This window comes from Xenopus tropicalis, chromosome 9 (assembly GCF_000004195.4).
Source record: "Xenopus tropicalis strain Nigerian chromosome 9, UCB_Xtro_10.0, whole genome shotgun sequence".
NCBI classification, from domain to species: domain Eukaryota; kingdom Metazoa; phylum Chordata; class Amphibia; order Anura; family Pipidae; genus Xenopus; species Xenopus tropicalis.
In genome coordinates, this window is record NC_030685.2 from 6328886 (window position 1) to 6350058 (window position 21173).

Genomic DNA, 21173 nt, shown 5'->3' on the forward strand with positions numbered 1-21173 from the left:
ACTGTGCTTCTGGCAGGGACCGTTAGGACACGCCCACCCCTCATGTGAAACCCAGACAGGGACCTGAGAGGATCTATAGGGAGCTTCAATAAAGGGGCTATTGTTACAGATAGGGTTAATGTTTAGCCCAAAGGGAAACCAGCACCGGATATTATTCATAATTGCCTACAGGATTAGGGGATTTTCATTTTTCATTTTCATTACATCTCCTTTAAAGGGACACTAAACCCAACCGTAAAGCTGTCCCACTGTGACCCCTACTACTCTATAGAGAAGGGATCCCCAACCAGTGGCTCGGGGGCAATAAGTTGCTCCCCAACTCCTTGGATGTTGCTCCCAGTGGCCTCATGCAGGAACTTATTTTTGAATTTCTGGTAAGGAGGCAAGTTTTGGTTGCATAAAAACCAGGTGTACTGACAAGCAGAGCCTCCTGTAGGCTGCCAGTCCCATAGGGGCTACCAAATGGCCAATTATAGCTCTTATTGGCACCCCAGGAAGCTTTTTCATGCTTGTGTTGCTCCCCAACACTTTTTTCATTTAAATGTGGCTCACAGGTATAAAAGGTTGGGGATCCCTGCTATAGAGGTTGATAAAAAAACGTAATTACACATAGAAACCAATTGGCCAATGAGAATTCTACTGACCCAAAACTTCATTATAGATGCAAGAGAAGTGACCAATGAGAATGCTGATTCCCAGCACTGTGTCAGGCCCCTTGCTGGTACCTTACATATAGAGATAATGATGTCATTTTCCCGTCATTATATGGCACAGGAATCAGACATGGGGATAAAGGGACAGACTTGTTCAGTGCTGGGAAACTGTGCTTAATGCTCCCAACTCCAATTGCAGGAACAGAGAACAGGGAGCCAGATTTATACAGATCAGCTGGGATTCTCATTGGAGGATTCTTTTGCATTTCAATGCTGCCAATGCGGGCCCTAGAGAGCTGGGAAAGTTTTATTGTGCAATATTGCTTTAAGAATACAACCCTGATGTTGCTGGACTACAGCTCCCAGCATGCCTCACCCTTCATTATATGTTACATTATTCTGGGATTTGTAGTCCAGCAACAGCTGAGTAACGTTTGGTTGAGTTGTGCTGTGCAGCAGGGTTTAGTGCCCCTTTAATTGCATTTATTAGCCATTTCTATATAAAATTAGGGGTACTGTGGGACAGCATTACAGTTGGGTTAACAGCCCCATTACTGTAATAATACATTACAAATCAAAATTACTGCTCATTTAAAAGCTTGTATAATAAGAGATTATCAAGGGATGATAGATCGTTTCTAAGTAACAACATGATGCTTTTTTTTAACAATTCAATTTTATTGAACATTGTGTATCATAAAGCAGTACATAGAGCTGTTATCTAATATTTCTAATTACATTGACAAGTGAGAGTATCAAACAGTTTTAGTACAGGTCCCATTAAGATATATATGTACAGCACCCTTACCCCTTGGTACCTGCAAGAAAGTGTTGCCCATGGAATATACCTACTTCCTGCAAACTGCAGTAAAAGCTGACATTAACCTGTATTATCATGTAACTAACAGAGAGAGAGGGGAGAGGAACCATCTGTAAGTAAGGCCATGTGTTGGCTACAAAGTTGATTTTTAAAGAGAACAAATTGGGGGAATATTTTTACCCCAGTGGAAGTGCAGGTTAATAGAGCCCACACTCTGGTTGGGGAAACAATACCATTTTGTGCAAAAAATGTAAATGGTACTTAGTGCCCCAGTTCGCTCATTATGTGCCTGTGTGTGAGACCCAGCCCTCCAGGGCCAATTAATATGCAACATAATCCTTTACTGGGAATTCTGCATGGGAATTAACACATTTCTGGAACTTTTAACTGAATTAAAACAATTAGTCATATGGACCCAAGAAAAGTGATTATAAAAAGTGATTCAAATACCATAAGTGTCCAGACAATTAAAGCTGCCAATGTTACTGAATTTCAAGTGAAAAAAATGTTGAAGTAAAACATACCCCTATTCCAGCTAAAGAATCCCCTAAATGCATTTTGTATTTGTAAAACATCACTCTTACGTTAACCGCCAATAGTAAATGTTATGAACTTTGGGAATATAATACTGTAACCTGTTTAATTTCTGTTATTTCAAATTAAATATTTTTTTTAGGCTTTGCATAGCCTGTTCCTTTGTTATCAGGAGCCATGTTACAGGCAGATCAGCTGGTTTTGCCTTGTATTCTTCTGCAAATTCTTTATTGAAATGTTTAAAAATATATTTCCAGTAGTTGGAGGCTGTGATGCTGGGGTCAGGCTGAATGGCCCAGTCTGGGTAGAATTTGCGGTATTCTTTGTAAGGGTGGGGTTTCCACTCTGTGTCTGAATTACTGAATCTACAGTCACTGACAACATGAGTTGAACATAATTCTATAGCCAACTTGTCACTAGAGGTCCATCGATATCTTCCCAAACCTTGAGGCCGATGGACAGAGGCAAAGTGCTCCTTATGGTCAGTACCTCCAGCCTCACAGGGGACCCCACAGAAGGGACACTGCTTCCCACAGCCAAACACCTTCTTAAACAGCTCTTCCTCTGGTTTCATTGTGAGTTTGGCAAGTACTGATTCTGTGTTGGAAGATCCAATCTCTGAGCTGATCTGTTTCTCTGTTTCTTCTAGAAAAAACTCAATGTCCTTTGAGAACTGTTTGACATCTGCTTTGTTTTGGAAACTGACCAACTGCAACTCCATCTGGGAAATGACTATTTCACTTTTTAACATCTCACAAAAGGCTTTTAAAAACTCTGAGACAGTAGGAGGGCCTTGTAGTTCTTTAAGCGCGCTCCTGATTTTTTTACAGATATCAGATAAAATGTTTGTTTGCAACTTTTCTAGACCTTTTTCATAAGTATTCAGAATGTATTGTTTCAGCCATTTCTTCACAAACCCCTCATAAGCATTAATGTAGGCTACATACTGAGAGAAATCCTGGTCTGTCAGCAGTTTCTCAAGTACATGTGCCTGAAAGAAAGTGCGGCTGCTCAATTCTTTAGAACCTTTATTAACCAGAATATCATCTACAATATCCTTCCCCAGATGCTCATAAATCTGCTTGGTTATTGCCGGCTTCAGGCAGAGCTCACAGAACTGTTTGGCTCGACTTTGTGTTTCATCCTTCTCCTGGAATAGATGTTTAAATGTTGTGAAATAATGAGGCTTTAGAGTTCCCAGACACAACATAGGATCCGTCTTCAGAAATCTCTCATGCATCATCTGGAACCTCCGAGCTGCATCCCCCAAGATATGGAGCTTTATATCCAAATCAAACTGATTATTAATGTGCAGGTTTTTTACATCTTTGTCCCGGAGCCTTTCATTGATTATATTGAGTAATTCTTGGCAATAAGTCCCATCATAGTCTCCTCCTGTATTATCCTTCTTTGTTACATAATCTGAACATTTTTTTATTAAACAGGAAGCAAGACTGTCTGTTTTAATATGACATTCATTGGTCCAGTATTCTTTGATACGTGAGAACCATTTCATGTCAACATGCTGTTCTTTAATCTGGAATTCACCCTTTCCAAACTCATCAAAACATTTTATATTAAGAATTTTCTCCATTATAGCGCTGCCTTTGTTGGACAAGTCATGTTTGAGCGCCAGTAGCATTTCTTTCGTAACATTAAATTTTTTAAAAAAATACTTTGGCAGCTCAGCGATTGTACTTCCCCACATATTCTCAAATTCCTTTTCTATGTCATCATCCCCAAGCCGACTTTCCCTTTCTCTGACCTGTTTTAGGAGATTAGTGACTTTCTTCTCAATAATTTTTTGATAACTGTCCTCTATATTCTTTATTTGATATTTACCTTTTTGGATTATGATGATCTCCTCAATCTTTGCTGTGACAGAATGTTCCAGTTCCTTCCGAAGAAAATTCACTCCTTTGGAGAAATCTTCTCTGTACTTTTCAATCAGATGAACATTATCCGTTTTACTTTCAAAATATTTTTTTAACAAATCTAACATATTTTTCTCTTCTTTGCAGAGTAAAGAAACCAAATCATCTTTAAACCCACTGCACATTTCAGGCTGCAGTTTATCTGCTGACTGATTCTTGATACTGTTCTCAGTGCTAATGAGCCAGGTATGAACCTGTTTGCGGAAGTCCCATTCCCACTGAGAGTATTTCATTGCTAACTGATTGTAAGCTTCAGCTACCAGGCTGTTTCTGAAACTGAAAATAAAATTTTCATACTTCACAGAATTCCATAAGCTTTTTATCCATTCAGTAAATTCAGGAATATTCTGGGGTGGCTGAAGACTTTCCTCTTTCTCCATGAATTCAAACAAATATTTTTTCAGTTCATACACATTCTCACTGTAGCCAGAGCTTACAGAAGCCATGGGTGGGACACCGTACCAAAGCCCAGGAATGTACCTGTTGTCTCTTTCAATGTTATAGGACATGATATCAGTAAAGCTGTTAAACCCATTTTTTTTTTCCATGTTGGCTGCTGTTCTTGTCATCTCATCCAGCTGCTCCAGGAGCTTCTTTCTGTCCCTCATGTTATTATCATCAGCAGAAACATCACTCACATTCTGATGCACAAACTGGCAGTTGGGTTTCTTCCCTATTTGCTTCATTCGGAGAAATGCATGAACCACAATCTGCAGTGTATCTTTCATTTCTGCTGTATTCTCCATGGCCATATTGATTATAGTGATATCACTGAGCCCAACCACTAGAGTCGCCAACTCATTGTCATGTTCATAGCTGCCCTCCAGAGAAGCCAGTTCTGGAGCCTTCAGACCTTCAGTGTCAATCACTAAAATAAACTCACAGCCCAGGTTCTTCAGGAAGTCTTTTTTCACTTTAATCAATGTTAAAAAGGCTCCCCGTGTGCATCGCCCACTGGACACTGAAAACTGCAGCCCAAACATGGTGTTCAGGAGGGTGGATTTCCCTGTGCTCTGCACTCCCAGCACTGTGATTACTCTCATTCTGCATTTCCCTCCTGTCTTCTTATCCAACTCAATCAAAAGATCAGTTACCCACTGTAGGGGGATATTAGAGGCATCTCCATCTATCAGCTCCAATGGGAACCCATCCAGCAATAGATCAGCAGCAATTCCTGGGAGATTACAGAATTGTATGTTATCTGGTTTGATTTTGCCTTGACTCACCATGGAACATTCTGCCTCATAAAACTGCCCCATCTCACGTAGGAAATGTTCGACTCCCAAAGAACTGTCAGATAGTTGCTGATCTAACTGTTTTAGTTCGTCTTGATTATTTTCTTTATTGTTACATGTTTTCTTGTATTTTGCTTTTAGCATGGAAAGACGGTTTCTAGCCACTGAGTCAAGTGCAAATTTCATCCATTTCAGAAAATAATGTTTTTCAGTTTGAGACAAATGTGTGATGGCAGAAATGAACTTACTCATAGAGTCAGGCAGGAAATGCTGGTTCTGTTCCTTGTGTAACTTGTTAAGTTTCTTGGTCAGCTGAGATCGGTATTCTTCTGGGTTTTTATCCCCTTGTTTTCTCATTCTGCACAATTCCTTCTCTATCTGGGCCACTTGCTTCCACAGATCCCCTTGTAGTTTCATTGTCTCTTTCTTATATTGTACCACATCTTGTATCTCTTTATTTATTTCTTCAGCATATGTCTTTGCTTTCTGACATTCCTGGGAATTTTCATCCACTTTGAATTGAAGTTCAGTGGCTGTGTTTGATAAATCTTCCAGTTTTACTCTCTTATCATTTTTTTCTAAAAATTTCTTGACTATACTTTGTATATTGCTCACTAGCCTTGCATCATTTGCTCTTTTGTCTTTTATTAGTATTTGTGATTTTCCAATATGTAGTGAACTCTTTTTTAAGGATTTCACAGTCTCTTTACTGACACCTTTGCCACTAGGAGTAATGATGAAATAGAAGTTGGGGTTGGATTTACTACACTGGGCTAATAGCTCACACTCTCTCTCATTAATGCTCTCAGCAAATACAAACACTGCTGATGAGACCTGGGTTAGGAAGCGGAATTGGGTCCAGTTAGACTCGATGTCTCCACGCATATTAGTAACAGCAACAGGTTCTGGGAAAATATCAGTATTTGTTCTTCCAGCAGGTAAAAACCAGGAGATTTCCACTAGGCCATCAGAGATTTCTCTTTTAATATTTCCACCCTCCATATTTTCATGAACAAAGAAGTCCTGGTACTGCTGAGCTGGGCTGAGCACTTGGTTGAGGATTTTAGATTTGGATAATTTGCTTTGCCCCAGTCTCACAAAGGAGAGCAATGGCATTTCTACTTGAACCAGGTTTTCTTCTACAAATCCTTTACTGTCTGCCAGAGTGTGGGGTCTCCATCTCTTGACAATGTCTCTCATAGCCCACAGCATGAAGGTGCATTCTGGGCCATCACCAGCAGGGAGCAGCAGTGGGACAGCAAACTGACAAAGGGACATTTTGGATAAGATGTTCTGCTGTAACAACATATCTGAGCAATGCAAGAGAGCACACAGACTGTCTAATGGATTAATGGAATTACATTTATCCTCTTTACTATAAAAACCCAAATTCTGAGATACATATTTTTCTGTGCTATCAGAATCTTCCATTGAATCCATTTGTAGAAAATGTTCTCCTTCCCCTACACTATCAGAGTCTGACCCCGAATTCTCAGAAATATCCTCAAGTTGAATAGTTCTTGCAGTCCTGTCCAGCGCCATCAGTTTCCTTAGGAGAGCCCAGGGCAGGTCTTGTACAGTCTGGGGGGCAACTTCATTTATATTCTCCTGCCCAACGTCCAGGATGTCCCTCAGGGAGAGCTTAGACTCTTTATAGGATTCTATCATTTCATTCAGGGTGTTTCTGTTTTCTTAAAAAGAAAAGAAAATATTCATATAATCTGTTATTTTCCAGCATGTGTGTGCATATGTACATTTAGGTATGTTATGAACAGAAAGAAAAAAAAAGTCAGCACACATGTGAGAGTGATATATATCTATGTCTCTGAAAAAGAGAAAGATGTGACACTGATAATGAGAATTAGAGAATTCCCTGAGGGATCCACTACAGGGTGTGTCGCAGAGGTGAAGGGAGATTCCTGCCAGTCTGCCCGCAGGAGAGTGTGAGTCTGAATATACACTCGGTATGTGTTGCATGTACCAATGGCCTCTGAAGCTGTATTGTGAGTAACCCTGTGGCTGCAGAGACAGCGCTATAAGGGAGTAACTAAAACACTCAATTTTAGACGTGCAGACTTTGCCAGTATAAGGGCATCTCTGCAATGTGTCAACTGGGAAAGGCTTTTCATGGGGTTAGGCACAGAAGGAAAATGGAACATCTTTAAAACATTGCTTTGTAGGTATACACAACAGTATATCCCCCTTGTAAGCAAGGAGAGGCATCGCAAAGCAAAACCTTTATGGCTGAATAAAAGTGTTATTGTCGAGGTTGGTAAGAAAAAACGTGCTTTTAGGGCATTCAAGTTAGCTGGGACAGCGGAAACTTTCATCAGGTACAAGGGGGCAAATAAAGCATGCAAAAAAGCTATCAGGCAAGCTAAAATAGAGATGGAAAGGGATATTGCAGCTAGGAGTAAAAAGAATCCAAAATTATTTTTTAATTATGTGAATAGTAAAAAAATGAAGCAAGAAGGGGTGGGAACTTTATTATCACGGGGGGGTAAGTTGGTTGATGAGAATGGGGAAAAAGCTGAAATTTTGAACTCTTATTTTTCATCTGTCTATACATCTGAGGAGCCAGATAATGAAGGCTTCCCTTGTAATATGCCCAGTGCTAGTAATTTAGCTACTGGCGCATGGGTCACTCGGGAGGGAATTCAAAAGAGACTTGAACATGTAAAGGTAAACAAAGGTCCAGGGCCGGATGGGATTCATCCCAGGGTATTAAATGAGCTGAGCGCTGTGATTGCCAAACCTCTTCACTTAATTTTTCAGGATTCATTGAGGTCTGGCATGGTGCAGAGAGACTGGCGGATTGCTAATGTGGTGCCATTATTTAAAAAGGGATCCCGTTCTCAGCCTGAAAACTATAGGCCTGTTAGTCTGACATCAGTAGTAGGAAAACTTTTGGAAGGGGTAATAAGGGATAGGGTACTTGAATACATTGCAGTTCACAATACTATTAGTTTGTGCCAGCATGGTTTTATGTGTAACAGATCTTGCCAGACTAATTTAGTCGCCTTTTATGAGGAGGTGAGCAGGAACCTTGATGCTGGAATGGCAGTTGATGTCATCTACTTGGACTTTGCTAAAGCGTTTGATACAGTACCTCACAGAAGGTTAATGATCAAATAAAGGAATATTGGCCTAGAACATAATATTTGTAATTGGATAGAGAACTGGCTGAAGGATAGAGTACAAAGAGTGGTTGTAAATGGAACATTTTCTAATTGGACCAGTGTGGTTAGTGGAGTACCGCAGGGGTCAGTCCTTGGGCCTTTGCTGTTTAACTTGTTTATTAATGACCTGGGGGGGGGCATAGACAGTATTGTTTCTATTTTTGCTGATGATACTAAATTGTGCAAAACTATAAGTTCCATGCAGGATGCTGCCGCTTTGCAGAGCGATTTGACAAAATTAGATAACTGGGCAGCAAACTGGAAAATGAGGTTCAATGTTGATAAGTGCAAAGTTATGCACTTTGGTAGAAATAATATAAACGCAAACTATCTACTGAATGGTAGTGTGTTGGGGGTTTCCTTAATGGAGAAGGATCTGGGGGTTTTTGTTGATAACAAGTTGTCTAATGCCAGGCAGTGTCATTCTGTGGCTACTAAAGCAAATAAAGTGCTGTCTTGTATAAAAAAGGGCATTGACTCAAGGGATGAAACTTAATTTTGCCCCTTTATAGGTCCCTGGTAAGGCCTCACCTTGAGTATGCAGTGCAGTTTTGGGCTCCAGTCCTTAAGAAGGATATTAATGAGCTGGAGAGAGTGCAGAGACTGCAACTAAACTGGTTAAGGGGATGGAAGGGTTAAACTATGAGGTGAGACTGTCGAGGTTGGGGTTGTTTTCTCTGGAAAAGAGGCGCTTGCGAGGGGACATGATTACTCTGTACAAGTACATTAGAGGGGATTATAGGCAGATGGGGGGGTTCTTTTTTCCCTTAAAAATGATCAACGCACCAGAGGCCCCCCCTTTAGATTAGAGGAACGGAGCTTCCATTTGAAGCAGCGTAGGTGGTTTTTCACAGTGAGGGCAGTGAGGTTGGGGAATGCCCTTCCTAGTGATGGGGTAATGGCAGATTCTGTTAATGCCTATAAGAGGGGCCTGGATGAGTTCTTGAATAAGCAGAGTATCCAAGGCTATTGTGATACTAATATCTACAGTTAGTACTAGTGGGTGTATTTATAGATATGGTAGGTGTGGGTTGTGTGTGTTGGGTTTACTTGGATGGGTTGAACTTGATGGACTCTGGTCTTTTTTCAACCCTATGTAACTATGTAACTATGTTCTTCCCCCAATAAGGGGTAATTATATCTTAGTTGGGATCAAGTACAGGTACTGTTTTATAATTACAGAGAAAAGGGAATCATTTAACCATGAAATAAACCCAATAGGGCTGTTCTGCCCCCAATAAGGGGTAATTATATCTTAGTTGGGATCAAGTACAGGTACTGTTTTATTATTACAGAGAAAAGGGAATCATTTAACCATTAAATAAACCCAATAGGGCTGTTCTGTCCCCAATAAGGGGTAATTATATCTTAGTTGGGATCAAGTACAGGTACTGTTTTATTATTACAGAGAAAAGGGAATCATTTAACCATGAAATAAACCCAATAGGGCTGTTCTGTCCCCAATAAGGGGTAATTATATCTTAGTTGGGATCAAGTACAGGTACTGTTTTATTATTACAGAGAAAAGGGAATCATTACCCATGAAATAAACCCAATAGGGCTGTTCTGTCCCAATAAGGGGTAATTATATCTTAGTTGGGATCAAGTACAGGTACTGTTTTATAATTACAGAGAAAAGGGAATCATTTAACCATGAAATAAACCCAATAGGGCTGTTCTGCCCCCAATAAGGGGTAATTATATCTTAGTTGGGATCAAGTACAGGTACTTTTTTATTATTACAGAGAAAAGGGAATCATTTAACCATTAAATAAACCCAATAGGGCTGTTCTGCCCCCAATAAGGGGTATTTATATCTTAGTTGGGATCAAGTACAGGTACTTTTTTATTATTACAGAGAAAAGGGAATCATTTAACCATTAAATAAACCCAATAGGGCTGTTCTGCCCCCAATAAGGGGTATTTATATCTTAGTTGGGATCAAGTACAGGTACTGCTTTATTATTACAGAGAAAAGGGAATCATTTAACCATGAAATAAACCCAATAGGGCTGTTCTGCCCCCAATAAGGGGTAATTATATCTTAGTTGGGATCAAGTACAGGTACTGTTTTATTATTACAGAGAAAAGGGAATCATTTAACCATGAAATAAACCCAATAGGACTGTTCTGCCCCCAATAAGGGGTAATTATATCTTAGTTGGGATCAAGTACAGGTACTGCTTTATTATTACAGAGAAAAGGGAATCATTTAACCATGAAATAAACCCAATAGGGCTGTTCTGCCCCCAATAAGGGGTAATTATATCTTAGTTGGGATCAAGTACAGGTACTGTTTTATTATTACAGAGAAAAGGGAATCATTTAACCATGAAATAAACCCAATAGGGCTGTTCTGCCCCAATAAGGGGTAATTATATCTTAGTTGGGATCAAGTACAGGTACTGTTTTATAATTACAGAGAAAAGGAAATCATTTTTAAAAATTAAAATTATTTACTTGTAATGGAGTCTATGGGGCACATTTACTAATCCACAAACGTCCGAAAAGCGTCCGAATGCGTTTTTTTCATAATGATCAGTATTTTGCAACTTCTTCGTGAATTGTTGCAAATTTTTCGAGCGCTCAATACAAAAAAGGCGCGACAATTCGCAAAAGTCGGAATGGCTATGCAAAAGTCCCGACAATTCACGAAATTTGTAATGGCTATGACAAAGTCACGACAATTCGCTCAAGTCGTAATGGTTACGAAAAAGTCGCAACAATTTACGAAAAAGTCGTAACGGCGACAAAAAAAACGCAAAAAATACGAAAAAGTCGCAAAATGTTTGTTTTCCAATCCGAATTTTTCTCATTCGGATTCGGATTCATGCATTAGTAAATCAGCCCCTATGGGAGATGGCATTTCCATAATTTTGAACGTTCCTGATATGGGTTTTCTTGATAAGGAATCCCATACCTGTATTCATTTTTTGGGGAAGGTTTTCTTTTTTGGGGCAACTGTATATTTAATTTACGCTTCTGACAATACCTTTTTCTTCTTCCTCAGATAGGCCAGTAGCTTCTTCTTCCTGCCCAATAGCCGTCTCTGAATCCTGTGCTGTTGCTGGCCCCTCCATGCCTTTAATGGTGCCTGAAAGCAGAATGTGAATATCAGAAGGCATCTAACACATACGTATTGGGGTATGATATTGTGCTACACTCTTAGTAACTGCTCTGGAAATCACCAACTAATCTGCCTTGGCCTCTAGATGTATCTTAGAAATCCCTGTCCTTAACCCTTTTACTGCCAGCTGTTTTGGTCAAAGCGGAACTTGTATTGCCAGACAGTTTTTGAACATTTTGCACTGTTTCACTTTAGGGGCCTTTCCTCGGGGGAATTTTAGTTTACCAAGGAAAACAATATATCGTTTTTTTCAGAACAACCTAAGCTTTCAAAATATGGTAGAATTTTTGTGTAATTCCAATTCTGTAACAAGATATAGGCTTCTAAATATCTAAAAATGCAAAAAAAATATCAAATTTTCCATAATATAATCACATATACTAGAAACAAAAATTATTTTATGCACGAATATACAACTGATTTGGAAAGTCCCATGTCTCCTGAAGGTGCCAATACCAAATATATATAGTTTTATGGAGATTTCTCACTTGTATAGGTCAAAAACTCCCAGCAGTACACTACCAAATTTCCAAAGCACTGCTCCAGAAAGCTGCATACTTTAGATTTCAAGGCCAAAAATTCCACTAACAGAAGGTTTATCCCAGAAAATTGTACATTTTTGGAAAGAACAGATTCTGGGGAATGCAGAATAGGCACAACTGTCTGTCTGCTCCAAACTATCAAGTCACAATGCTTTCCTAAAGTTATTGGTTTTTATCAAAATTTGTGATTTTTTTTAAAAATCGCTTCAAAGCTTCCAGTCTATAGTATCTTATCTCCTACAGGTCATAAAGTAACCAAATAAAACACCCTAAATATGAACGCCAGGGGTCCACTGAACAGTTTGATGCCCAATATGTATAGGTTTACCTAAGTATGTGGCATGTAGGGGCCCCAATGTGAACATACCCCCATATGTACTGTCATTTCTATCATTTAAGCTTCTGCAAAATCAACACATTTACATCATTATATGTGGGATAAAGCTAGTAAAAAGTACGCTCACCCCAGAAAGTCATATATTTTTGGAAAGTACACATTCCCCCGAATCTAAAATGGGTACCCATGTCTTTCTACTCCAAAGTACCAAGCCACACAGCTTTTCTAAAGTTAGCAATTTTGATGACATTTCCAAAAATCCCCTCAAAGCTTCCACTTTGCAGCACCTTATCTCCCACATAGCATTAGGTACCAAGATAAAACACCCAAAATTTGAACGCCAGGGGTCCACTGAACAGTTTGATGCCCAATATGTATAGGTTTACCTAAGTATGTGGCATGTAGGGGCCCCAATGGGAACATACCCCCATATGATCTATCATTCCAGCTCCTGCGAAATCAACACATTTACATCCTTTATGTGGGATAATGCTACAAAAAAAGTACACTCACCCCAGAAAGCCATATATTTTTGGAAAGTACACATCCCCCCGAATCTATAATGGGTAAACATTTCTTTTTGCTCCAAAGTACCAAGCTGTAAAGCTTTCCTAAGTTTGCAGATTTATATGACATTTAGAAAATCGCATAAAAATGTTGCAATTTGCCGCATTTATCTCACACAATTTCTTGATAAAGATCAGATAAAGGCAAGTCACCCCAAATAGGAACACCTATGGTCTACTGAACAGTTTGATGCCCAATATGCATAGATATATGAAAGTCTGCGGTGTGTACTGAACCGAAAATGAAAATAGCGCATAAGGATTTCTCGCCTGCCAGCTCAGCTTTTGCACACAGAGCCCCCTGTCAGTGTATTATGTGCCGAAACTTCCCCTAACTATACAGAGACCCCCAGAAAACCATATATTTTTGGAAAGTACACATTCTGACAAATCCAACATGGGTAAAGAGTCCTTTCTACACCAAAGTACCAATCTGCAGAGCTTTCCTAAAGTTATTGGTTTTTATGACATTTCAGGAAATCGCCTAAAAATGTTGCAATTTGCCACATTTATCTCAAACAATTTCTTGCTTACAAAGGCAAGTCACCCCAAATAGGACCACCTAAGGTCTACTGAACAGTTTGATGCCCAATATGCATAGATATACCAAAGTCTACGGTATGTACTGACCCCAAAATGAAAATAGCGCATAAGGATTTCTCGCCTGCCAACTCAGCTTTTGCACAGAGCCCCCTGACAGCGTATTATGTGCAGTAACCCCCCCTAACTATACAGAGACCCCCAGAAAACCATATATTTTTGGAAAGTACACATTCTAATGAATTCAAAATAGGTAAAGTTATTTTTGTACACCAAAGTTACACCTGGCAAAGCTATGCTAAAAACAGATTAGGAATACTTACCGTATATACTCGAGTATAAGCCGAGTTTTCCAGCACTCAAAATGTGCTAAAAAAGGAACCCTAGGCTTATACTCGAGGCAAGCAGCAAGTTACCTATCCATCCGGTGTGCACACACAGCTGTCACGTCGCGCACGCACCCCCCCCCACCGTGCGACGTGCGCCATGCGCCATCTCCAGCCATCGGGTGGGCACTGGCCAAATAATCCTCTCCAGCGCTCGGGTGCGCACCGGCCATCCCGGTCATGACGTGACGTGCGCACCCGATTACAAGAGAGGATGAATTGGCCAGTACGCGCCCGATGCCTGGAGATGGCGCACGTCACGTCGCACGGGGGGAGGGGTGGTGCGAGCGAAGTCTTAAACCGAAGTCTGACCATCTCCCTCATTTAAAAGAAAGCAACATAGAGCTTGGCAACATAACTGTGGCATCATTAAGATGCACCCACAACAAGACCCTTAGAAAATGGTTCATCAGGTCTATAGCCATCAAAGTCAGCCTTTACAACATACCTTCAGCGGGTTTGCCAGTAGCATGACCTGTGTGATGGCTGCGTGGGGTTGGATAGGATTAAATGGTGACAGGTCTGTCCCAGATGGAGGCTGCAGTTTTACTTTCATGGTCTAAAAGTGAAGAAGAGTGAAAGCCATTTACCTGAACCCTTTTTACAAAAGGGTAAAAAGGCGGACCCTCCTTGGCAAAGTGCAGGAGGACTCGGAAGCCATTTTTGTCATAGGCGGTGACAGAAAGAAGTGAGCCTGTAATGTTAGATGGACCTGAATTTTTTTTTGCCCTATTGATTTTAACTCAAGGGGCCCGATTCACTAAAGTGCGATAAAATGCGCGCTATTTATCACGTCTTAATTTTCGCGACATGATTCACTATAAGCCTACTTGCGCTATTTTACGCGCGGTATTTCATGCGATATGTTTGTCGCGATAAATAGCGTGCGTGGTATTTTCCACATGCACGCTATTTATCGCATGCGCTAATTGTCGGCAGCATAAAAATGGCGACATTTTGCCCTGGGAGAGCACAGAGTGCTAGAGAGGTGCTGTATAAAAGTTTATTTGCAAAAAAACCCCAAAAAACTATAAAAATATAAGTAAGAAAAAAAAAAGAAGTGCTAGAGATAATAAAATGGGGGGGGGGCATTTAAGAATATTTAGCCAAATACTTAGGGGTCTGTTTGCTAAAGTGGCTTAAATTAAGTGGGGGATTTTAGACACAGAATAAATGGCAAATATGTTATGGGCACTTTATTAAACGGGGACAAATATAATATTGCAATTATTCTGGCAACAAAACATTGGATTGGCAGTTATCCCACTCGCCAGAAAATACGCTACGTACTAATTAGCGCAAGTTTTACTATTCAGCAAAATGGGCTAAAGGCTAAATTGTTGGCAGAATATTTGCAAACATTTAACCCATATAGCATATTGATGTGTTACTGATAAATGTAAGAGTGTAGGGGAAACTACATGAAAGTATAGAATACCATATCAAGGAAGGATAAATAATTAGACATTACTCAGTTCAAAAGTAGAAAAATCTTACTTAAAAATTTTACTTAAGCAATAAAATATTAAAATAAAAATAAAAAAGGGGGAAGGAAAAAAAAACTTAGGGCTTGCTGCCCTTGAGTTCCTCAAAGTCCCTCCTCAGTTGTGCCACTTCCCCCCAGAGCTGGGCCAGCTCGGCCTTCATTTTGTCCAGGTCCTCCTGCATGGACCGATGTGATTGGCCTTCATTGCCAGGAGAACCTGGTGGCTGTGATCCGGGGGGCTGGGGGGGGGAACTGAAGGGCCGGGGAAACTGGGGGCAAAATGGGGGAGGAGTAAAGGGGGGGTGTCCGGGGCCTCCATGGCCTCGGGGGCCTCCTCCGCCTCCTCTGCCTCCTCCTCAGCCTCTGGGCCTCGGGGGCCTTGCTTAGTCCTGGGGCCTGGATAGGTCCTTGGGCCTCGGGGGCCTGGCTGGGTCCTGGGGCCTCTGGTGGTGGGGCCAATGCTGGGGCCTCTGGGGCTGGTGCAGGTCGGGCCTCGGGCCTCGGGGGCCGGTGAGCCACAGGAGGCTGATTTGCCTGGGGTTGGGCCTGGGGAGGAGGCGCCAGCTGAAGTTCTGTGAGATAGTATTGCAAGATGTTATTTTGTGTAATATATTATACATATATATATATATATATATATACATTCATACACCATCATAAATAACGGGGCCCCTCACAACAAAATTTTTTGGGCCCCCCTCCTCCCACGCCCCCAATGGCCCCCCAATGGCCCCGCCCCTCACATCAATACAAAGGACACACAGACATTGTTAGCCAGGGCCCCCTAAAACATTCGTGGCCCTTCCCCAAATGACTCACACTATGGGCCGCTCCCTGCTGCTTCCCCCCTGCTTTAAACTCATTTATGCATATGTATTTGAAAATAGATGTGTATATATATATATATATACAATACAAAGTGCTGGGAAGCTGCACACCATAAGAAACAATAATACCCGGGTGCCTGGGGCAAAACAAAATCTAGACAGGCATGGGGTGACGGCACACACAGGATTTTCACAAGGAGTCACAAAGATGTGAAATAATATTCAGAGGTTTATTGTGACCAACGTTTCAGTTCCTCACTGGCATTATGGTTGAATGTGATGGACGTATGTCTTTTTTCAACCCAACTTACTATGTTACTATGTTACTTTCATCATCCCTGACATTTCTTACATTTGTACCTTTAGTTCAAATTACTTGCTAAATCTTTTACTGAACGTATACTGTAACAGCATAATAAAGTACAATAATTACCTTCTCTAATTTCAGCCACCAGGTCTGGACTCCTGCGCTTCAGGTCAGACCACAGATGCTGGAGCAGGCGGGGGTCCACATCAATTCCGAAGCCCCCGTGCAACCCGGCTTGGAGGTTGCGCAGGATGGCTCTCTTCCTTTCGTGGACCCCTAAGTCCCCCAGCGGTGGGTCATCATATCCTGCACGCAGGAGCATGCTGATGATATAGCGCCTCTCCCCTGGTAGCAGGTCAGAAACCCCAGGCATGGTCCTCTCTGTAGTGTGGCTGCAGGCTCAATGACACAAAATGGCCCCAAGTCGCACATGTCATGAGATTACAAAATCGTCACAAAATGTCCGCAAGTTGCGAGATTACAAAATTGCGATAAAAAAAAATTGCCAAAATATACATAGTAATGTATTTTGCGCAACAAAATATTCACCGCTACAGTACAGTACATTATCGCGACAAAATATTCACCGCTATAGTACTGTATATTAGTAGCGAAATTCCATACATGCCAAGACTTTAGTAAAATTGAGTAAAAAGACACAGACTGAATAAATAACACTGTAAGTCCATATTTTATTGCCAAAAACTCATTTACTGTACTTTTCTATAATTTTTCGCCTGCCTGTAGTAGGTGTTAATTTTCGCATAGCCGAATGAGATATTTAGCGCACAAAAGTTATAGTGAATCATGCGATCGTATTCTTTTCAGCGCGGAAATTAACGCATGCGCTAAAACTAGCACGAGAAATACTGCATGCGAAAATGGCGACTTATCACGTGTGATAATACTATGGTGAATCACGCGCTAATTACCGCGACTTATTTAACGCAAAAAAGCGTGCGATAATTTTTATCGCACTTTAGTGAATCAGGCCCAATGTCTGTTATTTTTCCTGCTCTAGAAGCCTATAGCACAGAATTAATTTTAAATACCCAAAGAAGTCAAACACATGTTAATGAATAGAGACATTGATCAAAGAAACTAATACTTTAATAAATGTGCACATTTAAAAAATGTTTCCTGACAGTGAGCAAAGTGTTAATAACAACAGAAAATATTTGGAACAGCTGGGAATCCCTCAGTATTTCCCAGTTCGATGGTTAGTATATCTATCTCTGTGTTTCTGCCATTGGGCATTTAGATGGATGGCCGGTTGGACAAGTAATCCGGCACTGCCCTTACTACTCTGCCCTTACTACTCGGACACAAGCTAGTGTGCAGGTCTGTTAAAAGAAATGGATGCCTAGGCTTATACTCGAGTCAATAAGTTTTTCCAGTTTTCTTAAGTAAAATTAGGTACCTCGGCTTATACTCGGATCGGCTTATACTCGAGTATATACGGTATACAGGGAGAAAATGCGATAAAACCACAAAAATTGTGCAAATCAGTGAAACAACAAAATAAGTCACATGCCAGTGTAATTAGTGGTCAGAATATCTGATCTAATAGTCACGCTGTCAAAATAAACAGTTTTTAGGTAAAAGAAACTAAAAACAAAGTGGTAAAATGAAAAAAACAAAACAAAAAACAAAGTGTTTGTGTATACATGTGTGTACATGTGTAAAAGTTGTGTGATAGTGTGTAAGTGTGTATATGAGTGTAAATAAGTGTATATAAATGTGAAAAATGAAAAAAAAATGCTAAATTGTGTGCTGTAAGTGTATGTAAGTGTGTATAAATGTATGTAAGTGTGTGTGTAAGTGCAGAAAAAAAACCCTTACCTGTCCTGAAGCACCCAATCCTCCATGCTGCAGTGGGCCGGTGCTGGGGGGGGAAGCAGGAAGCAGCAGACGCAATGCGATCGCGTCTGCTGCTTCCAGGAGGGTCCTGCGCCGATCGCGTCGCAGGACCCTCATGACAGCCCCCTGGCTCGTTGCCCAGGGGGGCTGTCATTGCTAGAAACTCTCTGCAGCGGTGGCACATGCCGCCGCTGCAGAGAGAAGCCTTTAAATGCCAATGACGTATGGGACACGTTGTTGGCATTTAAGCCCTTTTACTGCCACGACGTATCTCATACGTCATTGGCAGTAAAAAGGTTAAAGGCAAAAATATTTTTTATTCTGTTTTAAAAATTTTAAAACCATGGATACATGGTATAGTATCACATTCTCACTATCTGTCCCGGTTATTAAAGACAAAGCATTTGTACCCATGGGGCTAATATGCAGCCCCAGTAAATAATCCTAACCAAGTCCAATGCAAATAGGGTTGCCACCTAACCGGTATTTCACCAGCCTAGTTGGTAAATTACTAGCCAGGGCCAGGACTGGCATTACAGATTTACAAGCATCTTTGTTCCCTCTCAGCCTTGTTCCTTCTATTATTGGTCAGAACAGCCAAGAAGAAAAGGCAGCAAACATTCACGCAAATAAGCAGGTCCAGTTTGTTGAAAAGCAATAAAATACCCTAATCCTAATGGTGACTGGGGGTGTCTGTTTATCAATATCTACTAACATAACCTTTTTATTTATTCCCCAGAAAGACCAGCAGCTTCTGCTTCCTGTACAACAGCTCTCCCTAAATCCTGTGCTACTTTATGGATGCCTGAAAGCAAAACATAAATGTTAGATGATGTTCAACACATATAAATTGGTGCTTGGTATAGTGATACACCCTTGATACCCGTACTGGTGAGTGGAGAACACAGCATATGCACTTATGCAGCTAATATGGATTGATCCCAATAAGCCCACATCTTTGTGAATTGGAATAATCTGCATTCTTTTGGGAAAAAAAGGGGTTGTAAATGAAACTCGGAGACTACTTTGGGTAAGTAGTCCGGAATGGGCCTGAGGACTGCCTTGTCCTTGTGGAAGATCAAGAATGGAGATTTGCAAGACAGAGCCACTATCTCTGAAACCCTCCTGGCCGAGGTGATCGCCAGAAGAAATACTGACCTACAAGTCAATGTAGAAAGGGGTATGACATTAAATGGCTCTAATGGTTCTTGAAGAACTGTCAGCACTAGGTTGAGGTCCCAGGGAGGTACTGGATGGCAGTAAGGAGGTACCAACCGAGTTACCCCCTATAGGAGGGTTTGGATGCATAATGATTTGGTGCTTATAAAGTTTGGACAGCGCAGATACCTGAACTTTGATTGAACTGAGGGCTAGGCCTTTATCCATTCCCTACTGCAGGAAAGAAAGAAGACCTGTGAGTTCCTGTCTAAAGACTCTGATCATGCAATAAATGTACACCATACCCCATGAAAATTCCTGGCAGAGACTGGTTTTTGGGCACGTAACATATTGGGAACAGTCTCTGATGAAGCCCCTTTTCTGGCTAGGATTAGAGCTTCAAGAGCCATGCTGTTAAAGTCAGCCACCATAAATTCAGGTGGATGATTGGTCTTTGAGAAATTAGATCTTCCTGTAAAGTTAGTTGCAGAGGTTCACCCACTGCCATTAACACAATGTCCAGAATGGACTTTGTGCCCTCCTGCTTGATCTTCTCTAGTACTCTGGGAAGTAGTGCCAGTGGTGGGAATATGTAGACTAGTTTGAACTGCCATGGAATCACCAGAGCATCTGTACCTAGTGCCTGTGGGTCCCTGCTTCTTGACACAAACAGAGGAAGCTTGTGGTTTTGGCAAGGCGCCATGATGTCCACTTGGGGGAGTCCCCATTTCTGGACCAGGGAGAGGAACACCTGTTTATATAGGCTCCATTCCCCTTGATCTAGAGTATCACAACTCATGAATATGCCTGCAAATTTTTGAACCCTGGGATGTGTACCACTGACAGAGCCATCAAGTCGTCCTCTATAGTAGTCCACTGCTCCCCATATCACCAAGCAGTGATTGGACAAAACAGCACACACATATATGAAAGTAATATGTATTTGTTGTGAAAAAGTTTTTGTATATGAGGATTATATGCATTCATTTGGAAAACTAAAGGGACATAGTTAAATAAGTTAAAAAATTACTAGGCCCAGTTTCTTGTAAAATGATCAAATAGTATTAACCATATGGTAAATGTTATGGGAGGTCTCTATATTTGAGAAATTCTACAGTCAACACTACCTGTCTGTTCTTCCAAAGATTTGACTGAAGCCTCTCCTTCCCTTACATGAGTTCCCTCTATATCCTCTGCTCCTGCTGCTGCAGGGCTGTCCCTATCTGTGCCGGTGCCTGAAAGCAGAATGTGAATATCAGAAGGCGTCTAACACATACGTATTGGGGTATGATATTGTGCTACACTCTTAGTAACTGCTCTGGAAATCACTGATTAATCTCCCTTGGCCTCTAGATGAATCCAAAACTCCTTCTTAAAAGTCTTGTTTTCATTTTTTTCAGGAAGGTCTTTTTTTTGGAAGAAACTGTATATTTAAATTACTCTTCTGACATTACCTTTTTCTTCTTCCTCAAATAGGCCAGTAGCTTCTTCTTCCTGCCCAATGGCCGTCACTGAATCCTGTGCTGTTGCTGGCCCCTCCATGTCTTTAATGGTGCCTGAAAGCAGAATGTGAATATCAGAAGGCATCTAACACATACGTATTGGGGTATGATATTGTGCTACACTCTTAGTAACTGCTCTGGAAATCACTGATTAATCTCTCTTGGCCTCTAGATCAGTAC

The 21173-nt window shown here is 40.9% G+C and overlaps 1 protein-coding gene across 2 annotated transcripts in view; it reads right to left on the reverse strand.

The window, feature by feature from the left end:
• Positions 1–1324: 1324 nt before the first annotated feature.
• The window catches only part of LOC101733642 (up-regulator of cell proliferation-like), a 30197-nt gene continuing 10348 nt past the window's right edge, over positions 1325–21173 (reverse strand). For both annotated transcript variants that reach the window (XM_031893542.1, XM_031893541.1), the window contains 3 exons: positions 20946–21047; positions 11348–11449; positions 1325–6867 (listed from right to left, as the gene is read on the reverse strand). In XM_031893542.1, the coding sequence (XP_031749402.1) occupies positions 2123–6867; positions 11348–11449; positions 20946–21047 (4949 nt within the window). In that variant the 3' untranslated portion in view covers positions 1325–2122. The remainder of the gene's footprint in view (positions 6868–11347; positions 11450–20945; positions 21048–21173) is intronic.